Source organism: Oryx dammah, unplaced genomic scaffold (assembly GCF_014754425.2).
Source record: "Oryx dammah isolate SB20612 unplaced genomic scaffold, SCBI_Odam_1.1 HiC_scaffold_1, whole genome shotgun sequence".
Classification (NCBI taxonomy): Eukaryota; Metazoa; Chordata; class Mammalia; order Artiodactyla; family Bovidae; genus Oryx; species Oryx dammah.
Genome location: NW_024070185.1, coordinates 100,054,611 through 100,075,380, shown reverse-complemented (window position 1 = coordinate 100,075,380; position 20,770 = coordinate 100,054,611). Strand labels below are relative to the sequence as shown.

General features: G+C 38.6%; 1 protein-coding gene and 1 non-coding gene across 3 annotated transcripts in view; one reads left to right on the top strand and one right to left on the bottom strand.

Moving 5' to 3' along the window:
• KIAA1958 (KIAA1958 ortholog) overlaps positions 1-20,770 on the bottom strand; it is a 72,800-nt gene that overhangs the window by 10,776 nt on the left and 41,254 nt on the right. For both annotated transcript variants that reach the window (XM_040239346.1, XM_040239345.1), the window contains one exon: positions 12,183-12,355. In XM_040239346.1, the coding sequence (XP_040095280.1) occupies positions 12,183-12,355 (173 nt within the window). The remainder of the gene's footprint in view (positions 1-12,182; positions 12,356-20,770) is intronic.
• On the top strand, positions 14,265-14,337 carry TRNAG-CCC. Its single transcript has one exon. It is a non-coding gene; the product is annotated as a tRNA-Gly (tRNA).

Genomic DNA, 20,770 nt, shown 5'->3' with positions numbered 1-20,770 from the left:
CCTCTCTTTGTATTAGCTGGGATTCCTGTGGTTACAAGAGAGAGAGAGAGACCAGACCTGAACAAGCCTAGGCAAAGAGGGCTATCAGAACTGGTGGATTCCAAGGCCTTCAGGATTCCATCTGTCACCTTCTGCTTCTCTGTACAAAGCAGCTGTCTTTATGTAGCCACCTAGCATTCCACAAGGTTTGTATCTCACAGTTTCAAATATTAGCAAAAGGCCAACCCTTCTTTTCAGTAGAACAAAAAATATGAAGGGAGGATTTCGACTGGCCCACTCTTGATCCCAACAACTGACGAAAGCGTGGGCCACCGTACTAGCATGATGGCTTCCGGGGCAACCACGGGGACTGTAGGAGAGCCCGATTTTCTTACATAAGAGGTTTTGAGCAGAAAATCACATTACCTTAGTATCTAAAAATAAAACAAGTAACTTCTGATAGCTTCCTGTTGCCTTTAGGGTAAGTTCCAAATCTTTCCCTTATATGCAAGTCTTCACGATCTGCTTCCATACAATAGTAGACTGCTTGCAAAGACAGACACCACGACCTCTCCCCATCCTGTTCCTATCTGTTCAGTTCAGATCAGTTGATCAGTTGTGTCCGACTCTTTGCGATCCCTGGGACTGCAGCACGCCAGGCTTCTGTGTCCATCACCAACTCCTGGAGCTTGCTTAAACCCATGTCCATAGAGTCAGTGATGCCATCCAACCATCTCATCCTCTGTCGTCCCCTTCTTTGCCTGCCTTCAATCTTTCCCAGCATCAGGGTCTTTTCCCATGAATCAGCTCTTTGCATCAGGTGGCAAAAGTAGTAGAGCTTCAGCTTCAGCATCAGTTCTTACAATGAATATTCAGGGTTGATTTCCTTTAGGATTGACTGGTTTGATCTTGCAGTCCAAGGGACTCTCATGAGTCTCCTCCAACACCACAGCTCAAAAGCATCAATTCATCGGCACTCAGCTTTCTTTATAGCCCAACCCTACATCCATACATGACCACTGGAAAAACCATAGCCTTGACTAGACGGACCTTTGTTGGCAAAGTAATGTTTCTGCTTTTGAATATGCTATCTAGGTTGGTCATAACTTTCCTTCCAAGGAGTAAGCGTCTTTTAATTTCATGGCTGCAATCACCATAATTTCATGGCTGCAATCACCATCTGCAGTGATTTTGGAGCCCCCCAAAATAAAGTCTGACACTGTTTCCACTGTTTCCCCATCTATTTCCCATGAAGTGATGGGACCAGATGCCATGATCTTCGTTTTCTGAATGCTGAGCTTTAAGGCAACTTTTTCACTCTCCTCTTTCACTTTCATCAAGAGGCTTTTTAGTTCCTCTTCACTTTCTGCCATAAGGGTGGTGCCATCTGCACATCTGAGGTGATTGATATTTCTCCTGGCAATCTTGATTCCAGCTTGTGCTTCTTCCAGCCCAGCGTTTCTCATGATGTACTCTGCATAGAAGTTAAATAAATAAATAAGGTGTCAATATACACACTTGTCGTACTTCTTTCCCAATTTTGAACCAGTCCATTGTTTCATGTCTGATTCTAACTGTTGCTTCTTGACCTGCAGTTTTCTCAGGAGGCAGGTCAGGTGGTCTGGTATTCTCATCTCTTTAAGAATTTTCCACAGTTTGTTGTGATCTACACAGTCAAAGGCTTTGGCATAGTCAATAAAGCACAAGTAAATTTTTTCTGGAACTCTCTCACTTTTTTGATGATCCAATGGATGTTGGCAATTTGATCTCTGGCTCCTCTGCCTTGTCTAAATTCAGCTTGAACATCTGGAAGTTCTTGGTTCATGTACCACCGAAGCCCGGCTTGGAGAATTTTGAGCACTACTTTGCTAGCGTGTGAAATGAGTGCAACTGTGTGGTAGTTTGAACATTTTTGGGCATTGCCCTTCTTTGGGATTGGAATGAAAACAGACCTTTTTCCAGTCCTGTGGCCACTGCTGAGTTTTCCAAATTTGCTGGCATACTGAGTGCAGCACTTTGACAACATCATCTTTTAGGATTTGAAATTACTCAGCTGAAATTCCATCACCTCCACTAGCTTTGCTCATAGTGATGCTTCCTAAGGCCCATTTAACTTCACACTCCAGGATGTCGGGCTCTAGGTGAGTGATCACACCATCATGGTTATCTGGGTCATGAAGATCTTTTTTGTACAGTTCTCCTGATGAGGTCGCAAAGAATCGGACACAACCGAGCAACTGAACTGAACTGACTCTGTATGTGTGCCAACTGACTCTGGGTATTCTTGCCATATCTTCTGTTTCTGTTAGGTCCATACCATTTCTGTCCCTTATTGTGCCCATCTTTGCATGAAATGTTGCCTTGGTATCTCTAATTTTCTTGAAGAGATTTCTTGTCTTTCCCATTCTATTATTTTCCTCTATTTCCTTGTACTGATCACTGAGGATCTCCTTGCTAGTCTTGCTCCTCCTTTCTTTTCTCTCCTTGCTATTCTTTGGAACTCTGCATTCAGATGGATATACTTTTCTTTTTCTTCTTTGACTTTTGCTTCTCTTTTCTCAGCTGTTTGTAAGGTCTTCTCAGACAAGCATTTTGCCATTTCCTTTTCGTGGGGATGGTTTTGATAACTGCCTCCTATACAATGTTACAAACCTCTGTCCACAGTTCTTCTGGGACTCTGTCTATCAGATCTAATCCCTTGAATCTATCTGTCACTTCCACTGTATAAAAGTGTAAGGGGTTTGATTTAGGCCATACCTGAATGGTGTAGTGGTTTTCCCAACTTTGTTCAATTTAAGTCTGAATTTTGCAGTAAGGAGTTGTTGATCTGATCCAGTCAGCTCCTGGTCTTGTTTTTGCTGTAGAGCTTGTTTTGCTATAGAGCTTCTCCACCTTCAGCTGCAAAGAATATAATCAATCTGACTTTGGTATTGACCATCTGGTGATGTCCATGTGTAGAGTCGTCTCTTGTGTTGTTGGGAGAGGGTGTTTGCTATGACCAGTGGATTCTCTTGGCCAAACTCTGTTAGCCTTTGCCCTACTTCATTTTGTACTTCAAGGCTACACTTGCCTGTTACTTCAGGTATCTCTTGTCTTCCTACTTTTGCATTCCAGTCCCCTATGATGAAAAGGACATCTATTTTTTGTGTGGTAGTTTTCGTTATACTCTGCTTTCCAGCCTCACTGAACGCTGTGCCAGTCATATAAACCACAAGGCTCTTTCATGCTTCCAAGTCTCTGCATATGCTACTTCCTCTACCTAGAAAGCTTTTTTCCCCCACTAATCTTCTCTACTTGGAAAACCTCTATTCCTTATTTCAGACTTAGCTCAAAATAGAAGACTACTCCAGCTTCCCTAAGCAAGTTACTGTCTCAAGTGGGATCCCACGAATCTTTTTAGAACAAATAACTCTATTTATTTATTTCGTTTTGGTTGTGCAGGGGCTTCATTCCTGCTCTGGCTTCTCTCTAGTTAAGAGAAAGCAGGGGCTACTCTCCAGCTGCAGTGTGTGGGCCTCACACTGCAGTCGCTTCTCTTGTCATGGAGCACTGGCTCTAGGGTGTGCTCGCTTTAGTAACTGCAGACACGTGGGCTTGTTAGTGCTGGCTCCCAGGCTGCAGAGCACACTCTCAGCAGTTGTGGCACCGGGGCTTAGTTGCTCGGCAGCATATGGGATCTTCCAGGATCAGGGATTCAACCCATGTCTCCTGCACTGGCAGGCAGATTCTTTACCACTGAGCCACGAGGGCAGCCCCGCATTTATAGTCTGTCTCTCAAGGTGGACTGAAAGCTTCCTGAAGGCAAGAATGACATCTCACACACGACTGGTTCTTTAGGTTGAAGACCCCCACTAGCAGGTCTGAAATGTTATCACTGATACCCCATGCACTGACAAACACGGGTTAAAGCAAGGACCTGACCTCAGAGTCAAGAGAACCAAGCTGAGTTAGGGTGCAGATCATCTCTCTTGATTTATACAAGTTTCAAAGAAAAACTAGAGCAAAAGCAATTCCTGGAGAAATGTCAAGGCACAAAATTTATATTCTTTGCACACAAGAAACTCTTCATTCTGGCCCATGTTGGCTGCCTCCTTTGTTTTCTCAGATTGTGTTTTGGTTGACGGTCATTCCTCCAGGTCTTTAATTTTTTATGAAGACATTGCCAAAAACTATTTCCCTCTATAAGCCACTCTGAATAGATTTACTACATTAAATTCACTATGGATTGCAAACCTGGCTTCCTTGATGTGAAAATGACCAAAGAGAAGTAAGAGCTTGGTCATAGGGCAGACGACGCCAGATAGGAAAGAACAGTATAAGAAGACTGACTTGCTGATAAATCTCAAAGTTTTGGAACTATGTAGTAATCCTTGGCAATTGAAAGAATTCTAAGACATGTAAAACCAAGAGTTACTTTTGGGGAATGCCTCAAACTTCCTTTTGTGATAATCTTGACCAAGGGATGAAGAAAGTAGAGAAAATGCTTGTGAACTATACATACTCTAATAGGAAAACAAAACAAATTTTCAAGTAACCATTGCTGACAACAAAAATGATTTCACTTTTGTAGTTACCAAATTTCCATTTATTGAGAAAGACAGATACAAACTTCAAGAGGCTCTATTTTCTCAGTAAGGCTAAGGAATATATAAATCAATGAGACAGCAACTCTGAGAAAGACATATTAGTGAGGATTAGATTACATTTATGAAGAAAAAACACTCTGTGGAACAAATGTAGTAGACCACAGGGTAATGAGAGTGAGACTGGCAGGGTTTACTCTGCTTATTGAGATGACTTGAGTCTGATCTGATTTCTTGCTTTCCTCCTTAAAAAAAAAAAAGAAAGAAACTAAATTTGAGGTCCAAAGTGAAGTGTTAGCTGCTCAGTCATGTCTGACTCTTTGTGACCTTATGGACTGTAAGCCTGCCAGGCTCCTCTGTCCATGGGATTTCCCAGGCAAGACTACTGGAAGGGTAGAAATTTCCTTCTCCAGGGGATCTTCACAACCATGGATCAAAGCCAGGTCTCCTGCATTGTAGGTGGATTCTATACCATCTGTGCCACCAGGGAAGCCAGCTGCCAGACCATGATCAACAGCTGCAACTGTCCTGTCTGCTGCTAGCTATATCTATCTTTAGAGACACAACTAGACTAAAAATACCTTGCACCAGGACCAAAAAAGTGAGAGTAAAGACTGTAGGTAGACCTTGATGCCACAGTTCCTTTTAACTAAATACTGCTAATTCTCTAAGAGACTGGCTTTTCTTAAGAACTTATCATTAAAAATATTTAAGTGGCCCATGTGAGACAGAGGATTGAAATACATTTTCTTCTTCATCCACATTCCTCTAGACAACACAGGAGAAACTACCCAGAAGTGATGATAAGGCACACCCAACTGGACAGGTGAGACATTTCACCACCTGGGATGGATGTATGCTACCTAAGCTGTGGAGGTTGTGGGGAAATGGGGTTCTTTCCACGGATTCCTGCAAGGAAGTGTAAAGTTTCCCAGTAACACATAACTGTCTTCACAGTGACTTCACAAAGTCTGGAAGACAAGATCCTCTGGCCTAGAAAAGGTTAAGGTTAAGGGCTAAAGAAATGGTGATAAGGGCCTACGAGAATAGATGAGTTTTTATATTTTTATGAATTAAGGTGAACTGTTTAAATTGATTTGCTAGGTTATTACAGTAAGATACACATACAATTTACTATCTTAATAATTTACAAGTGTACCATCCAGTGGCATTGAAAGTACACTCGCAATGTTGTGCAACCATCATCACTATTTATTTCCAGAATTTTTTAAAAAAGAAACGTACTCATTAAACAGTAACTCCACATTTCCTCCTCCTGCCAGCCCCTAGTAATCTCTATTACACTTTTTATCTCTGTAAACTTGACTGTTCTACCTACTTTGCAGGAATGGAACAAGACATACTTGTTCTTTTGTGTCTGAGATTTCATATAGTATAACACATTCAAGGTTCATCTATGCTGTAAGCATGTATCAGTACTTCATTTCTTTTTGTTGACAAATAATATTCCATTGTATAGATATGCCGCATTTTGTTTATCCATTTATCTGCTGATGGACATTTGGGTTGTCTGGATCATATTTTGGCCATTGTGAATAATGCTACAACAAACACTTGTGTGCAGGTTTTTGCAGATATATGTTTTAAATTTTCTTGAGTTTGTGTCCTTGAATGGAATTTCTGGGGGATACAGTAACTCTACGTTTAACTTTCAGGGAACTGCCAGACTGTCCAAAGCAGCTGCATCATTTTACTTTCCCACCAGGACCATGTAAGAGCGGATGAAGGTTCCAATTTCAACACTTGTTATTATCTTTTTCTTTTTCATTCGAATCTTCCTACTGAATGTGAAGTAGAATCTCATGTGGTTTAGGCCTGCATTTCCCTGAGGTCTAATGAAGTTGAGCATCTTTTCATGTGCTTTTATCTTCTTCATAATAACTGCTTACTGTCCTTGTCTGCTAATTCTAAAATCTGTGTCAGTTCTGGGTTGGTTTTGATTGATTCATTTTTTTAAGTGATATGTTTTCTTGCTTCTTGGCATGTGTGCAGATTTTTGCTTAGTTGCCAGACATTCTGAATTTTATTTCTTGGGGTCTGGATATTTTTATAATCCTATAAATGTTGTTAAGGTTTGCTCTAGGACATAGTTAAATTACTTAGAACCCTTGGATCCTTTTGGGTCTTGCTTTTTCTTCATTAAAAAATTAAGATGTAATTTCTATATAACACTGTATCAGTTTTGGTTATATAAATAATGTTTTGAAATATATATATATATTACAAAATGATCACCACAATAAATCTAGTCAACAGCCATCACCGCATATAGTTTAATTTTTTTCCTTATAATGAGAACTTTTAAGATTTACTCTTAGCAACTTTCAAATACACAATACAGTATTATTCACTACAGTCAACAAGCTATAACATTACATCCCCAAGCATTTTGACCACCTTCACCCATTTCAATACCCCTCATTCCCAATGTCTAGCAACCACCAATCTGTTCTGTGTGCTCTGAGGTTTTTGCTTTTAGATTCCACATAAAAGTGAGATCATGTGGTATTTTTCTTTCTCTGTCTGAGTTATTTCACTTAGTGTATAATGCCCTCGAGGTCCAAACATGTTGTTGCAAATGGCAAGATTTTCTTCCCTTTTATGGCTGAGTAATATGGTGTATGTACACCATATATTCTTCATCCATCTATGGACACTTCAGTTCAGTTCAGTCACTCAGTTGTGTCCAACTCTTTGTGACCCCATGAATCACAGCACACCAGGCCTCCCCGTCCATCACCAACTCCTGGAGTTCAGACTCACGTCCATCGAGTCGGTGATGCCATCCAGCCATCTCATCCTCTGTCGTCCCCTTCTCCTCCTGCCCCCAATCCCTCCCAGCATCAGAGTCTTTTCCAGTGAGTCAACTCTTCACATGAGGTGGCCAAAGTACTGGAGTCTCAGCTTTGGCATCATTCCTTCCAAAGAAATCCCAGGACTGATCTCCTTCAGAATGGACTGGTTGGATCTCCTTGCAGTCCAAGGGACTCTCAAGATTCTTCTAACACCATAGTTCAAAAGCATCAATTCTTTGGCGCTCAGCCTTCTTCACAGTCCAACTCTCACATCCATACGTGACCACTGGAAAAACCATAGCCTTGATTAGATGGACCTTTGTTGGCAAAGTAATGTTTCTGCTTTTGAATATGCTATCTAGGTTGGTCATAACTTTCCTTCCAAGGAGTAAGCGTCTTTTAATTTCATGGCTGCAATCACCATAATTTCATGGCTGCAATCACCATCTGCAGTGATTTTGGAGCCCCCCAAAATAAAGTCTGACACTGTTTCCACTGTTTCCCCTTTTATTTCCCATGAAGTGATGGGACCAGATGCCATGATCTTCATTTTCTGAAAGTTGAGCTTTAAGCCAAAGTTTTCACTCTCTACTTTCACTTTCATCAAGAGGCGTTTTAGTTCCTCTTCACTTTCTGCCATAAGGGTGGTATCATCTGCATATCTGAGGTGATTGATATTTCTCCTGGCAATCTTGATTCCAGCTTGTGTTTCTTCCAGCCCAGCGTTTCTCATGATGTACTCTGCACAGAAGTTAAATAAGCAGGGTGACAATATACAGCCTTGATGTACTCCTTTTCCTATTGTCTGTTGTTCCATGTCCAGTTCTAACTGTTGCTTCCTGGACACTTAGGCTGCTTCTATGTCTTGGCTATTGTAAACAATGTTGCAATGAACAGAGAGGTGTATATATCTCTTTGAGTTAATGTTTTCACTTCCTTTAGATAAAGGATTGTATGCTAGTTCATGTTTCGATAATAGCCATGCTAACAGATGTGAGGTGATAGCTCATTGTGGTTTCGAGTTGCATTTCCCCGATGATGAGTGATACCCTACCTTTTCATGTAGCTGGGTCTTGCTTTTAAGATTTGCTGGGTGGGATCAGAGCAGAGTTCAATCCATGGCTAATTCTTCTCCACATGTGATGCAAGACCTTTCTGAATACTCTACCGCGTGAATCCTGAGGTTTCTCCAGTCTGGCTGGTGGGGAAAGGCACCATCTCCAGCTCGGTGGAGCTCCAGGCACTAACACCTTTCATTCTTCTCCTCAGGCAGTTCCCTCACACGCAGGTGTTGATCAGTATTCAGCTCAACATTTGAGATGGAATGTGTTCAGTTCTCTCAGGTGTTCTTTCTGGGTAACTCTACTTTCAAATATTCTGTCATGACAGTCCTAGTCACCTGGGTCTCTCTGGACTCTTAGCTCCATTTCCTCAACTCAGCAAGTGTGCTGGGCTCTGCCTGCATGCCCTCTCCCTGCACCACAGCCCTGCAGACTCTCTCAAGGCAGCAAGCTGGGACACACCTAAGGCTCACCTTGTTTCCCATGTCTCAGACATCATGGCCCTGTGTGTTATACAGTAACTTACATATTAGTTATATCATTTGTCTGCTTTTTGGTTGTTTTTGGCAGGAGAGCAATCTCCTCCAAATTGGTTGGAAGTGAAAGATTTAACTAATTTTTCTCCTGGGTATGGGTTACATGTTCACACTTCTTCCTATGAATAGCAACTTCTGATTGGATGCTAGAAGCTATGGATTTAACATTTAATTCTGGATTTGTTCCATCTTTTCAATGAATGTCGTAATTTCTTTTTAGTTCTCATGTCCCCATCCTCCCTGAGTTCTGATTTCTGTCTCCCCTCAACTCAGCAAGACTGCCAGGCTCAGTCTGGGTTCCCCCTCTCTTCCCCGCAGTTTAGATATTGTCTCCAGGCAGAAAGCCTGAGAGGTGGTGGCACTCATTTTAGGGATCAAGGCTGTGTTGCCTGTTCTGTCGGAAGACATATTTCAAACATTTTGCTCAGTTTTCTGGTTGTTGCGGAGGGTAATTCTGGACCCTTCTATTCCCTTATGATCACAGGTGGAAATGATCTGCTGGGTCATTTTGATTAGTGTGCTGTTGCTCGTTCATTGTTATAATTCTTTTTATTCTTTCAACAAACATTACATACATACTTAGCCTATAATCTACTGTCTGAAGTTCCTGCTGTCTAAATCCACTTTCTGTTTCTAATCATTCTCATTCATGGTGGTTTATTTCCTTAAGTGGCTCGTGATTTTTTTTTTTTTTTTATGAGCACATATTTACTTGATCTTTATTAACCTGTGAAAAATTTGCACCTACATGTTGGATGTTTCCCTTCTAAGATTATTAGCATATGACTCTGCAAGGAGCCAGAGTATGCTATTGACTTAGAACTTCTTTAGACCCATTCAGGGTCTTCTCAATAAAGGGTTCTTCAGTTTGGCTCCTAGTGGTTTCCCTTCCTCAATGGTTGCTATTAACATAAGCCCTGAGGGGAGAGCCTGATTTTCATATGTGCCTACTGCTCACACCACTTCAGTTTCAGCCCTTGGATGACTCCATTTCTTTTTGCAAAGGTCCCTCACAGTATCTAGGGCACTATGCTTCCAGAAGTAGAAACTTGGATTTCCTATTTCATCTCTTGTTGGTACCCTAAACACAGGCTTCAACTTTGACTTCTATTTGCAACACCTCTGAATTTAGACTTCCAGCTTTAATATTTCCCCCATGTTTTAAACTCATGTTCCCAAATGTTTATTTGACATATACATCTGGTAGATGTAACTATTATTTATTTACACTCAACATATCCAAATCAAAGTACATATTTCTCTTCTCTTTTTTGGTCTTAAAAAACATGTTAATTTAATATAATTTTAGACTTACAAGAATAGTAGAGAGAATCCCCAACTAATCTTCACTGAGCTTCTCCTAATGTTAATATCTTTCAGAACAGTTATTGAAACCAGGAAATTAACATTGTTGCAATGCTGTTAGCTAAACTTCAGACTTTACTCATATTTCCCCATTTTTCCAGTAAAATTTTCTTCCTGTACCAATATAGTCCCACATTTCATTTAGCTGTCCTGTCTCCTTCAGTTCAGCTCAGTCGCTCAGTCATGTCCGACTCTTGAGACCACATGGACTGCAGCACGCCTTAGTTTCCTCCAAACTGTGACCATTTCTCTCTCTTAATATCTTCTGTGACCTTGATACATTCCTTGCTACATTTGGAGAGTACCAGTTAAGCAATCTGTAGAATTTTCCTCAATTTGGATTTGTCTGCTTTTTTATCATGAGTACACTGAGGTTATGAATTTTTAAGAAAAAAATCCCATACATGCAATGTGTTGTCCTAGGCACATGGGAAATATTAATCTTGATCACTATGAAAGTGGCATCTGAATAGTTACTATTTCTCTCTAGTACATATTTAAGAGGGTCTTACGTTGATGCAACACAAAAATCCTGTTTATCCTTACACTTTCACCACTAATTTTGCCATTACCAATGGATCTTGCCTGAAGCAATTATCATTGTGGTGCTCTATGGTGATTTTATACCTCTCTTGTTCTACATTTTTTAAAATTAATTAATTTATTTTAATTGGAGGCTAATTACTTTACAATATTGTGGTGGGTTTTGCCATACACTGACATGAATGAGCCACAGGTTTACATGTGTCCCCCATACCGAGCCCCCTCCACCACCCTCCCCATCCGATCCCTCTGGTTTGTCCCAGTGCACCAGCTTTAAGTGCCCTGTTTCATGCATCAAACTTGGACTGGCAATCTATTTCACATATGGTAACAGACATGTTTCGATGTTATTCTCTCAAATCATTCCACCCTTGCCTTCTCCCACAAAGTCCAAAAGTCTGTTCTTTATATCTGTGTCTCTTTTGCTGTCTCGCGTAATGGGTCATCATTACCATCTTTCTAAATTTCATATATGTGCATTAATATACTGTATTGGTATTTTTCTTTCTGACATCTGTCTCTACACATCCTAGAATTTTCCCTTCCGTTAACAAATGTCAAACATTTCAAGTCAGAAGAGATTTTAAGAGCTTGTTTTACAACTGGGAAAATTAAGAATCTACCAGATACATTTTTGCTCATCACTTCCAGTTAACTGCTCTAAAATGTTACATTTCTTACATTGCTTCCTGTTCAAAAAAAAATTCAGTGTTTCCCTTTCATCTGACCCTTAAGACATTTGCAGATCCTATGGTCAGTGTTCTCCCAGTTATGACAGTCCCTTCCCTGCTGCTCCTGCAATCATCTTTCAAATAAAATCTCTCCTTATAAAGAAACACAGGAAAAAACTTTAGTGGCCAATATTCACAAGGTTTTGGCTTGGCATTTAAGGGTTATCAGAATCTAGCTTTATAGTTCATTGTTCCCATACACAAAGCCTCTGCTGCAGGAAGGTGAATATGTCCCTCTGAATTTTACTCTTTCTTACATGATTCATCTAGAAGACTCATGTCTCTATCCAATTCTCTTGAAACTCTACCTCTCTCTCAAAATACAAAATTAAGTTTAAGTATCAATTCCTTTGTCAGTCTAAACAAAGTCAAATTAATTTACCCATCTGGATTTTTTGGCATTTAAATTCTGCTGTGTACTGTGGTTATTTTTCTATTTTAGGGTTTTTTCAAAGTTTCCCCAGACAGAAAGCACCTGTTCCATGTTCCCCGCAATGGTTAGCACCCTGCCTGACACAGGCAAGCTCAGTAAAGCTGGCTGTGAGAAGTCAAGTCAAGAGTTTCTTACCTTGGTGATGTCTGTGTGATCTTTGAGCCCATTGGTCATGCACCAATATCGCCACACATTCAGGGCATACCGCGTGGCTTTGGTCGTGTTTGGGCTTACTGCACTGGTACATAGATCATTCAAGTCATCATTAATATTAAATACAGGAAATTTGTTGAGCTTAGTAGAATAGGCTAGAAAGAAAAACAATAAAAGGCATTAAAATAATTTGCCATTCCCATCTTTGGAGAATTAAATCTTTGGATCATGTTAAATAACAGAAAACTTCTAAGAGACAACCTTTAAGAAACGAAAGTTTCTATCAAGTATATCTATATTAGAATATAGTATGAAACAATATTTATAGCTTTACATCATGCAGTATCCTTGGATTTAATCCCCCATATATACTAACTGATGCACTAATGCACGCATTTCAGTAACAGTTGTGGAAATACGAATGAGGAGAAACAAAGAATGATTCCAAAATTTTCACTGAAAAAAAATAGCATTTCAGCTAGAAAGAAGGGAAAGAAAAGGGAAGACAAGTTATACATTCTTTCTCTTTACCTTAAGCACATGAAGAACTGTTATTTTTCTGTAATAGTCTCAAAAGTGTTATGTGTCATTCTGGGCAGCTTCAAATTAAATGGTATTAGCATATTTCTTTATTTCTTTTCACAAACTGATAAAGAGAGAGATTTCAACCCTGACTCCACAACCCATCTGCTAGCTTAGAATCTGAATGGAAGGTCAAGTAGAATATTAGGGAAAGAGAAGGGGTACACCAGTCAGGTCCACATCTGAGAGTGAATAGATTGTAAATTATAACTGCTAAATGATTTTAGATGAAGACTCCTCTTTTTCAATGTGTCCACTGGTTGCCAAAGAGACAGCTAAATCTACAACCATTAGCTGGCCTTTCTTCACACTCTGTGATCTACTAAAGCTGGGCTTAAACTGTTCAAATTGTTGTCTTTCGATAGAAAAAAAAAGTCAAGGTAAAAACCACTGCAAAGTTAAAACAATGCCAACTTGTACTCTAACCAGTGATTCTGACCCACTTTGGAATGTTTCTGTATTCAAACCAGGCTCAAAAAGGCTGAGAAATAGCAAAACCCAAAGCTAACACATTACCAAGGTGATCTGCAAAGTGCTTGTATGTGACTCACCTCACCTGTCTCTGCTCCCAGTGAGGAACCCAAACCACCAGCCTCCTGTTTTCCAGCATCCACCTGTGCCCAGGACACCACATCACACCCTCCCACACCCTGAGAAATCTCACTCAGGTCTTTGCGTCAATCAAATAGCATGTTTCTTCAATTCCAATTGCAAAGTCGTTCCCCATATAATCCAACTCCCTTATTCTGGCTTTTGGTATGAGCCCCACATTTGCTTTCTTATTCCTTAGAACTAATAATCTAATTGTGCCCGGGAGATCTCTTCAGTTGGTTTATAGGCTCCTTAAGACTGTGTCTTCACGCTTTAAGTTGGCTTTGAATTGCTGAACACACAATATGCTTTAATAAATGCTTAAAGACAGAAACAATGCTAGAAATGCTTCACAAAGCAGCTGAGACATGCAGACATATTCCTCTCACCACCCTCCTAAACCGACATACAGCTTGTATTATTTCTGGGACTTGCTTGATATTAATGAAAGAATTCTAGTATAAAATTTACTATTATGCCCAGCACTAATTAAATGCTCACTATATGCTAAGGATCATATAAATTATCTGCATCTCTAAGCAATCCTACTGTTATGCCTATTTTACAGTAAGGAATCTGAACCTTATACACTTAGTAAGTTCATACATCATTAATCCAGTATTTACTGAGGTACTCTCTCTGTACCAGGCACTGTGCTGTCCCAAGTCATGGAGGTGGAAAATATTAGAGCCAACTCCTGGTTTGCTCCTGGGTCCTGCTGACTGCACTCTGGTCACTACAGCAAAGGAATCAGGTACTACAGGGATACAGCGTTTAGTAAGGAACACAATTTAGGTACTAGCCATTTGTGCTTCTGAGAAACATCCTTGCTTCCCAAATTTACTCAGATTAACCTTCATAAGTCTGATTTAAATAACCACTATAGGGACTTCCCTGGTGGTCCAGTGGCTAAGACTCTGAGCTCCCAATGCAGGGGGCCCAGGTTCGATCCCTGGTCAGGGAGCTAGATCCCACATGCTACAACTAAGACCCAGAGCAGCCAAATAAATAAATAAAAATTAAATAAATAAATAAATAAATAAATAACCACTATAGTTTCACTATAGCTTTTCTGAACAACAATACAAAAATGACTTATTTGCAACACAGCCTAGTCCCTATCACTTTAATATGCATAGGAGTAGAAAAGAGTACATCACAAGACAGGATGCCTAAGTTTAATTATTACATTAAACAATTATAAGGGCTTAAATAATTTAATTTTCTATCACAGAAACAGAGTCTGTACACTGAAAATGGAAACCAAGTCCTAGTATATAAAGAAACAGGGAAAGAATGCTTGTATACTTACATAATGGGAAAAGAAATTTGTTAAAATAAACAGCATACACGGTTCCTTCATGACTGTATTTAAGGATTAAATTATGTCTCTTTAACTGCTTTTTAAAAATTCTGAGTATAAGTTGTAGTGCTGTGGTGCTAGGGACATTTTTAGGAGAGCATCCTCATGGAGAAACAAACAAAAGTAAGAACTAACAGCTGAATACCAGGAAAAGAAGGGACTACTAAAGAAGCCTTTGAATGATTTCCCACTAGAGAATAGGCAAACTCTGAGCTCAGAGTTAGGAGGCGCTGTGGGAGTAGAGCCTAAGGATGGCCAGATCTGAATGATTATCCTACTTTCTATACACAGCTTCCACTTACATCATTTACAGCACAGTGTGTAAAGTGAGTGGATCTGCAGTGGAAGGCTGCTACCCCCAAGGTCAGAGAGAAAAGGGGGCACTGCCTAAGGTAACTCTGGGCAGCCCCATTGGATAGAGAGGGGAAAACAGGAAAGCAGCTATAAAAAGTAAGAAACCCCCAAGGTACTCCATCTCTCAAGTAGCATCTCTGCTGTGTCTACATTGGAGAGGGTTCCTGGCTTCCCAGCCTATCTTCTATTTTATACTGTGCAGGGAAGCTTCTTCATGGACACTTCTTTGTCCAGCATTACAACTGGGTGAAGTCCAGCTGCAGAACCCTGTGCTCAACTATTACCCACAAAAGTGAGCTCTGCCCAGGTTCAAACAGGACCCTTGAACATGGTCTAAGGAAATCCCTATAAGCTATCAATAATGTTAAACCTAGACTTTCATTTTAAAATGTGAGCATACAAACAAGCATCACCTGGCAACTGGGTAAAACTTAAAAGCATGGAAGTTACCAAGTTATACAAGCAGAGCAACTAATTTCATGTTCCCTATCCTCTACCTGAAAACAGACAATTCAGAAAACCAGAAAAAAAAAAAAAGAATTTAAGAGATCAATACATAGGTTTGAGAGGATAATGCATACTTAAAACAAGAACAGCTTTTATTGTAAAAGGAGAAGAGAACCAAGGGGGAAAGGGGGTGCATGGGAAGAACTGGGAGGTTGGGATTGACATATATAATTATTGACACTAGTATAAAATAACTAATGAGAACATACTGTATAACACAGGGAACTCTAATGACTGCTCTGTGGTGACCTAAATGGGAAGAAACTCCAAAACAGAGGGGATATATGTACATGTATAGCTGATTCACTTCGCTGTACAGCAGAAACTAACACAATACTGGAAAGCAACTATACTCTAAAAATTAATTTTTAAAAAAAAAAAAGGAAAAGAGAAGAACAAGAAAGATCCTGGAAAGTTTAAATGATGGAAAAAACACATTTTAAAAATTCTCCCAAGAGCCGAGTATTAGAATGAACATGGCTAAAGGACAAATTAGTTACTAGGAAGGAATTTTCCCTGAAGTGTAGGCAAAATAATAAAAAACTGATGAGAGTGAAGTTAAGAGGCATACAGGACAGATTAATGAAACTAAAAACCCATCTTATAAGAATTTAAAAGAAAAAGAGAACAGGATAAAATAATCCAAGATATATGAAAACCCCACTGATCAAAGAAAGATTTTAATCCTTAGAGTGTTAAGGTTCATGAACTGTCAAAACACACACACTGGAAAGACACATACGTAAACATATCTTGGTGAAATTTCCAAAGCTTGAGACCAAAAAGAAAATTCTGTCATCTTTCTGGTGCAGGGGGTGTGGAGAGCCATCGGGATAGTAACAAGAATCAGATTTTTCAGCTGTGATACCAAATACTAAAATACATTGACTCAAGTCTACTCAGAGTTGTGAGGGAAAACAACCAAAATTAAGAATTCTATTACCTAACTAAAGTATCACTTGAAAAAGAAAGGTATTTTCAATCATAAAAAGAGTATCATCCAAGCACCCTTTCTTAAAAAAAAAAAAAAAAAAAAAAAACTCATGGATATTTGCAAACAAAAGAAAAACTGAATCAAAGAGAGGGAAAGAGACTGGGTACAAGGTCTAGTGAATGAGAAGCAGGTCATTTACTCCTAACACCAGGTAATGTGGCAACTGAGCTCAACACAGGAGTTAAGACTGAAAAGAGATGGGGTGTGATAGAACAAAATCTTCAACTAAACTTCCCCATAATTGCAATAATAAGGGAAAAAGAGGAGAGGAAAGATATTAAAAAATATGATTAGGATCTCATCCTCTTTGGGAAGGATAAGGAACAAAGAAGAAAAAAAGGGAGAGATGACCAATGTGAATTAATTTTTTATATTAAAAATATATATTTAAATCTGTTAAAAACAAAAAAACATGAAAGAAATAACTATTAGAATGTATTTTCAAATAAGAGAGTAAACAAAAGGTATTAGCCAGAAAAAGTTAAACAAAAACAAAAGTCTAACTAACAGCTGCAACCTATCAAGCGAAACTTGGGACAAATTAACAAAATAAGGAACCCAGAAAGCAAGCATGATGTAAAGAAGACATACAGATGGCCAACAGGCACATGAAAAGATCCTCAAAATCACTTATCAATAGGGAAACGCAAATCAAATCCACAATGAGATATCACCTCACACCTGTCAAGAAGACAAAAAACAATAAGCGTTGGTGAGCATGTGGAGAAAAAGGAACAACTGTGCCCTGTTGGTGGGCATGAAAATTGGTCCAGCCACTATGGAGAAGCACACTTGTTCTTTTAGACATAAAGCTTATTGCACACTTAACAGACTACGGTATAGCATAAACATAACTATAGGCACCGGGAAATCAAAACTCTAATAAAATTTATCCAAGAGAGTAAATAATGCTTAAAAAAGGAAGGCAACTATTGCTTTCACATTTTTAGATCATTATAAATTTCAATAAAGTAAAAAACATTCAGTCTGAAAATGTTTGCCACCAAATTCAATATTTTTTAAACATTACCTTTTAGATACAGTACCAACATTAAATATTTTATACATATTAGTTATTTTTAGTAATTTGAAACCTTCTTAGAAAAGCTTATCATTAATTAAAAATAGATGAATAAAACTTTTAAAAAGAAAACATTTTCTGACTTGTAGGGTAAATATTCCTCAACTTAAATTCTAATATTTTTCCCCTACTGGGAAAATAAAATTTGTTACATTTTAAGTGTTTAACTTGTAAACACATTTAAAGATGAATCCTTTGTGTCTAGAGTTCTAAAAACACAAACTTAGTTATAACCATTTATAAAGTTGTTTCCAATACAATTTAAAGTATTATAATACAAAAATACAGTAATTATTTCTACTTGGAATGTTCAGCTTTCTATGAATAAATACTTTGGGAGACTATCCACAGATATGGAAGAAATTTATTTGCACTTTTGCAAAATAATGAACTGTGAGAGAGAAAATTATATGTTCTGGGGGTTTCTTTATTAAGTAATTTTAGTGACACAACAAGGATGTCTGAAACTGATAATCATTCTGAACAACCATTCCTATTCCAAGAACATTGTCAAATGTGCTAAACGCAACAGATTCACACAGAGAACTGCATCTGAACAGAAAACTTTTCCTACAAATGAAGTCTAGAACCTGACATCTACTTAGCTTGGTATGACTTCACACAGCTGGCTGACACAGCTCCATAGATGGACAGAAAGACAGAGTTTGCAGTGGAGACTTCTGCTCCACCAACAGGACTGTTAGGCCTGGGGCTCCAGGAAGCATGTGATTAATTAGCTAAACATGCCTTCCGAAAGCGTCTTCCCTACTTAGGAGTTTGTCTGACCGCTCACATGTAGAAACACTCCTTGCGTGACTTCCCCTCCTCAGTGGTTAGAAAACAACTGATGCGGAATGCTTTGCTCGGTCTGCACTGACTATAACCTGGGCTAATGCACGATGACCAGGACAATTTTTTTAAAATGCGGTTTAACTTGCCTTTTAAACTGTTTGTTGTAGCTATAAAAATCAGCCAGCTTTGCAGAAAACCATTGAGTAAATGAATGAAGACTAGTCATACCCAACCACAGATAAAACACTATGATTAAAGCACGCTCTCATTATAGAGACATCACTGATGTTCATTAACTGATTTTATTGGATTTTTTTATTTCTATAAGTTTTAGGCTGTACCAACAAATACTGAAAACAATAGAAAGTCACACTACATTAGAGATAACCATTATCACATAACAGAATAAGCCACTGGGACATAAAACTGTAATTTTATTTAGAGCACAGGTACACAGACAAATATGAAGCAAAAACTGAACTGATAAAGATGAAAACATCTTGGTGTTAAAGATCAGTGAGCAGCAAGACAAAAATGAAACCAACAGTATATTCTTAATAACACTGTATTATTACAAATATCAAAAGGCAGAGGATTAATTAACCAAGGGTATCACAGTTACACATTTTAAATATTAACAGAAATTTCCCTCTTCCTCAATTCACCTTTCTCTTCCTTCTTTCATACATTATAATTGTAGCAGCTTAAAAAGAGAATTTTAAATATGGTTTGAGTGAACAGGCACACATATACTTTTTTCATGTAAATCAATTAAAAGCTAAGTGGCCAGAAAATATATATTCAAATTGACAATCCATCAAAAGCGGGGAAATAAATCCATCTTCAAAGAACAGTACTGTATTTTTTTCATATGACTTTTCTAAGTATTAACTGTGTTAATTACATTTCTAAACAGATGCTTAGTGTTAAATTATACTAAATTGGTAAACCTATCTTTTTATTTCCAATTAACTTATAAGTGGTAGAATAAAAAGAATCTCAAAGTCATTCTTATAAGAAAGATGGAAGAACTTAAGTTGTATACAGCATTCATTTTATGAAATCACCAAGTTCTTTACATTAACAGATAAATGAGTTTCTATACGAGATTCTACTGAATCCAAAATGTTTCTCGTCATTATCTAACAGGCCTATGGGGTTATAAGCTACACTTTCAGGTTACAACAAAAAATGTCCAAACTATGAGGCTAATCTGGCAAATCTATGTCTAACTTTAGCAATGAAATAAAGTTTAAAGTCATGGTGAGAACAAACTCTATAAATTAGAAACCTAATAAATATATATTATTTGATTAAAAAGTTGCCCTAGGCATAAAGGCCTCAGGACAGACATACAAAATGTACAAAAGACCCAAAGAGGGCAAATAAACCCAAGAGCAGGATTCAATAAATGTATCCATAGCTATCTAATAGAAACTATTAGTCATCGTTTCAGGACATATTACGCCAGAATCTTTGGTGTTCATATAAACAGAATTCTAAGTACAAAGATCTCGCCTGAAAACTCCAGATGCAGGAAACAAGAAATATTTTTGTGTCACTCCGGAGGCCACTGGACAAGGGCATAACTTCTTTAGAACATACATAATTGAATTTCCTTTATTTCTTTGTCACCTCCATTGAGTGACAAATGTTTAAAGCATATTCTGGAGAAAAGGCTCAACATAAAATACACCTTTTTTTCCTATAAGCAAAGAAGTGGCAGGGGCCTTGATGAATTCATTTTAATATTCTTAGAATTAAATCAGCAATTTCAGAAGCAACGTTTCCATATACAGTATTGCCTGTCACCGACAGTCACACAGAAAGCCTCAGTGTAACTTGGAAGACTGTCCCTTTATTATAAGGATATTATAAGTATAAACCCACTGAACAGACAGAAGGAAATCCTGCACTTGAAGTGAGGAGCTTTGCAAAGTTGGTACGAAAAGGTTCTTTAAGAAGAGTCTTTTTTCTTAACGTTTTATATTTCCCTTCCATTTTAAGTGAAAGTCACTCAGTCGTGTCCAACTCTTTGTGACCCCATGGACTATACAGTCCAGGGAATTCTCCGGGCCAGAATACTGGAGTGGGTAGCCTTTCTCTTTTCCAGGGAATCTTCCCAACCCAGAGATCAAACCCAGGTCTCCTGCATTGCAAGTGGATTATTTACCAGCTGAGCCACAAGGGAAGCCCAATAATATATTAAATACATATGCAATTTACCCCCACTAAATTTTAATAAAGTAGAATTAACTCACTGGAATAATGTTCTAATGTCACAGTAAGTTGGGAATTGTTGAGGC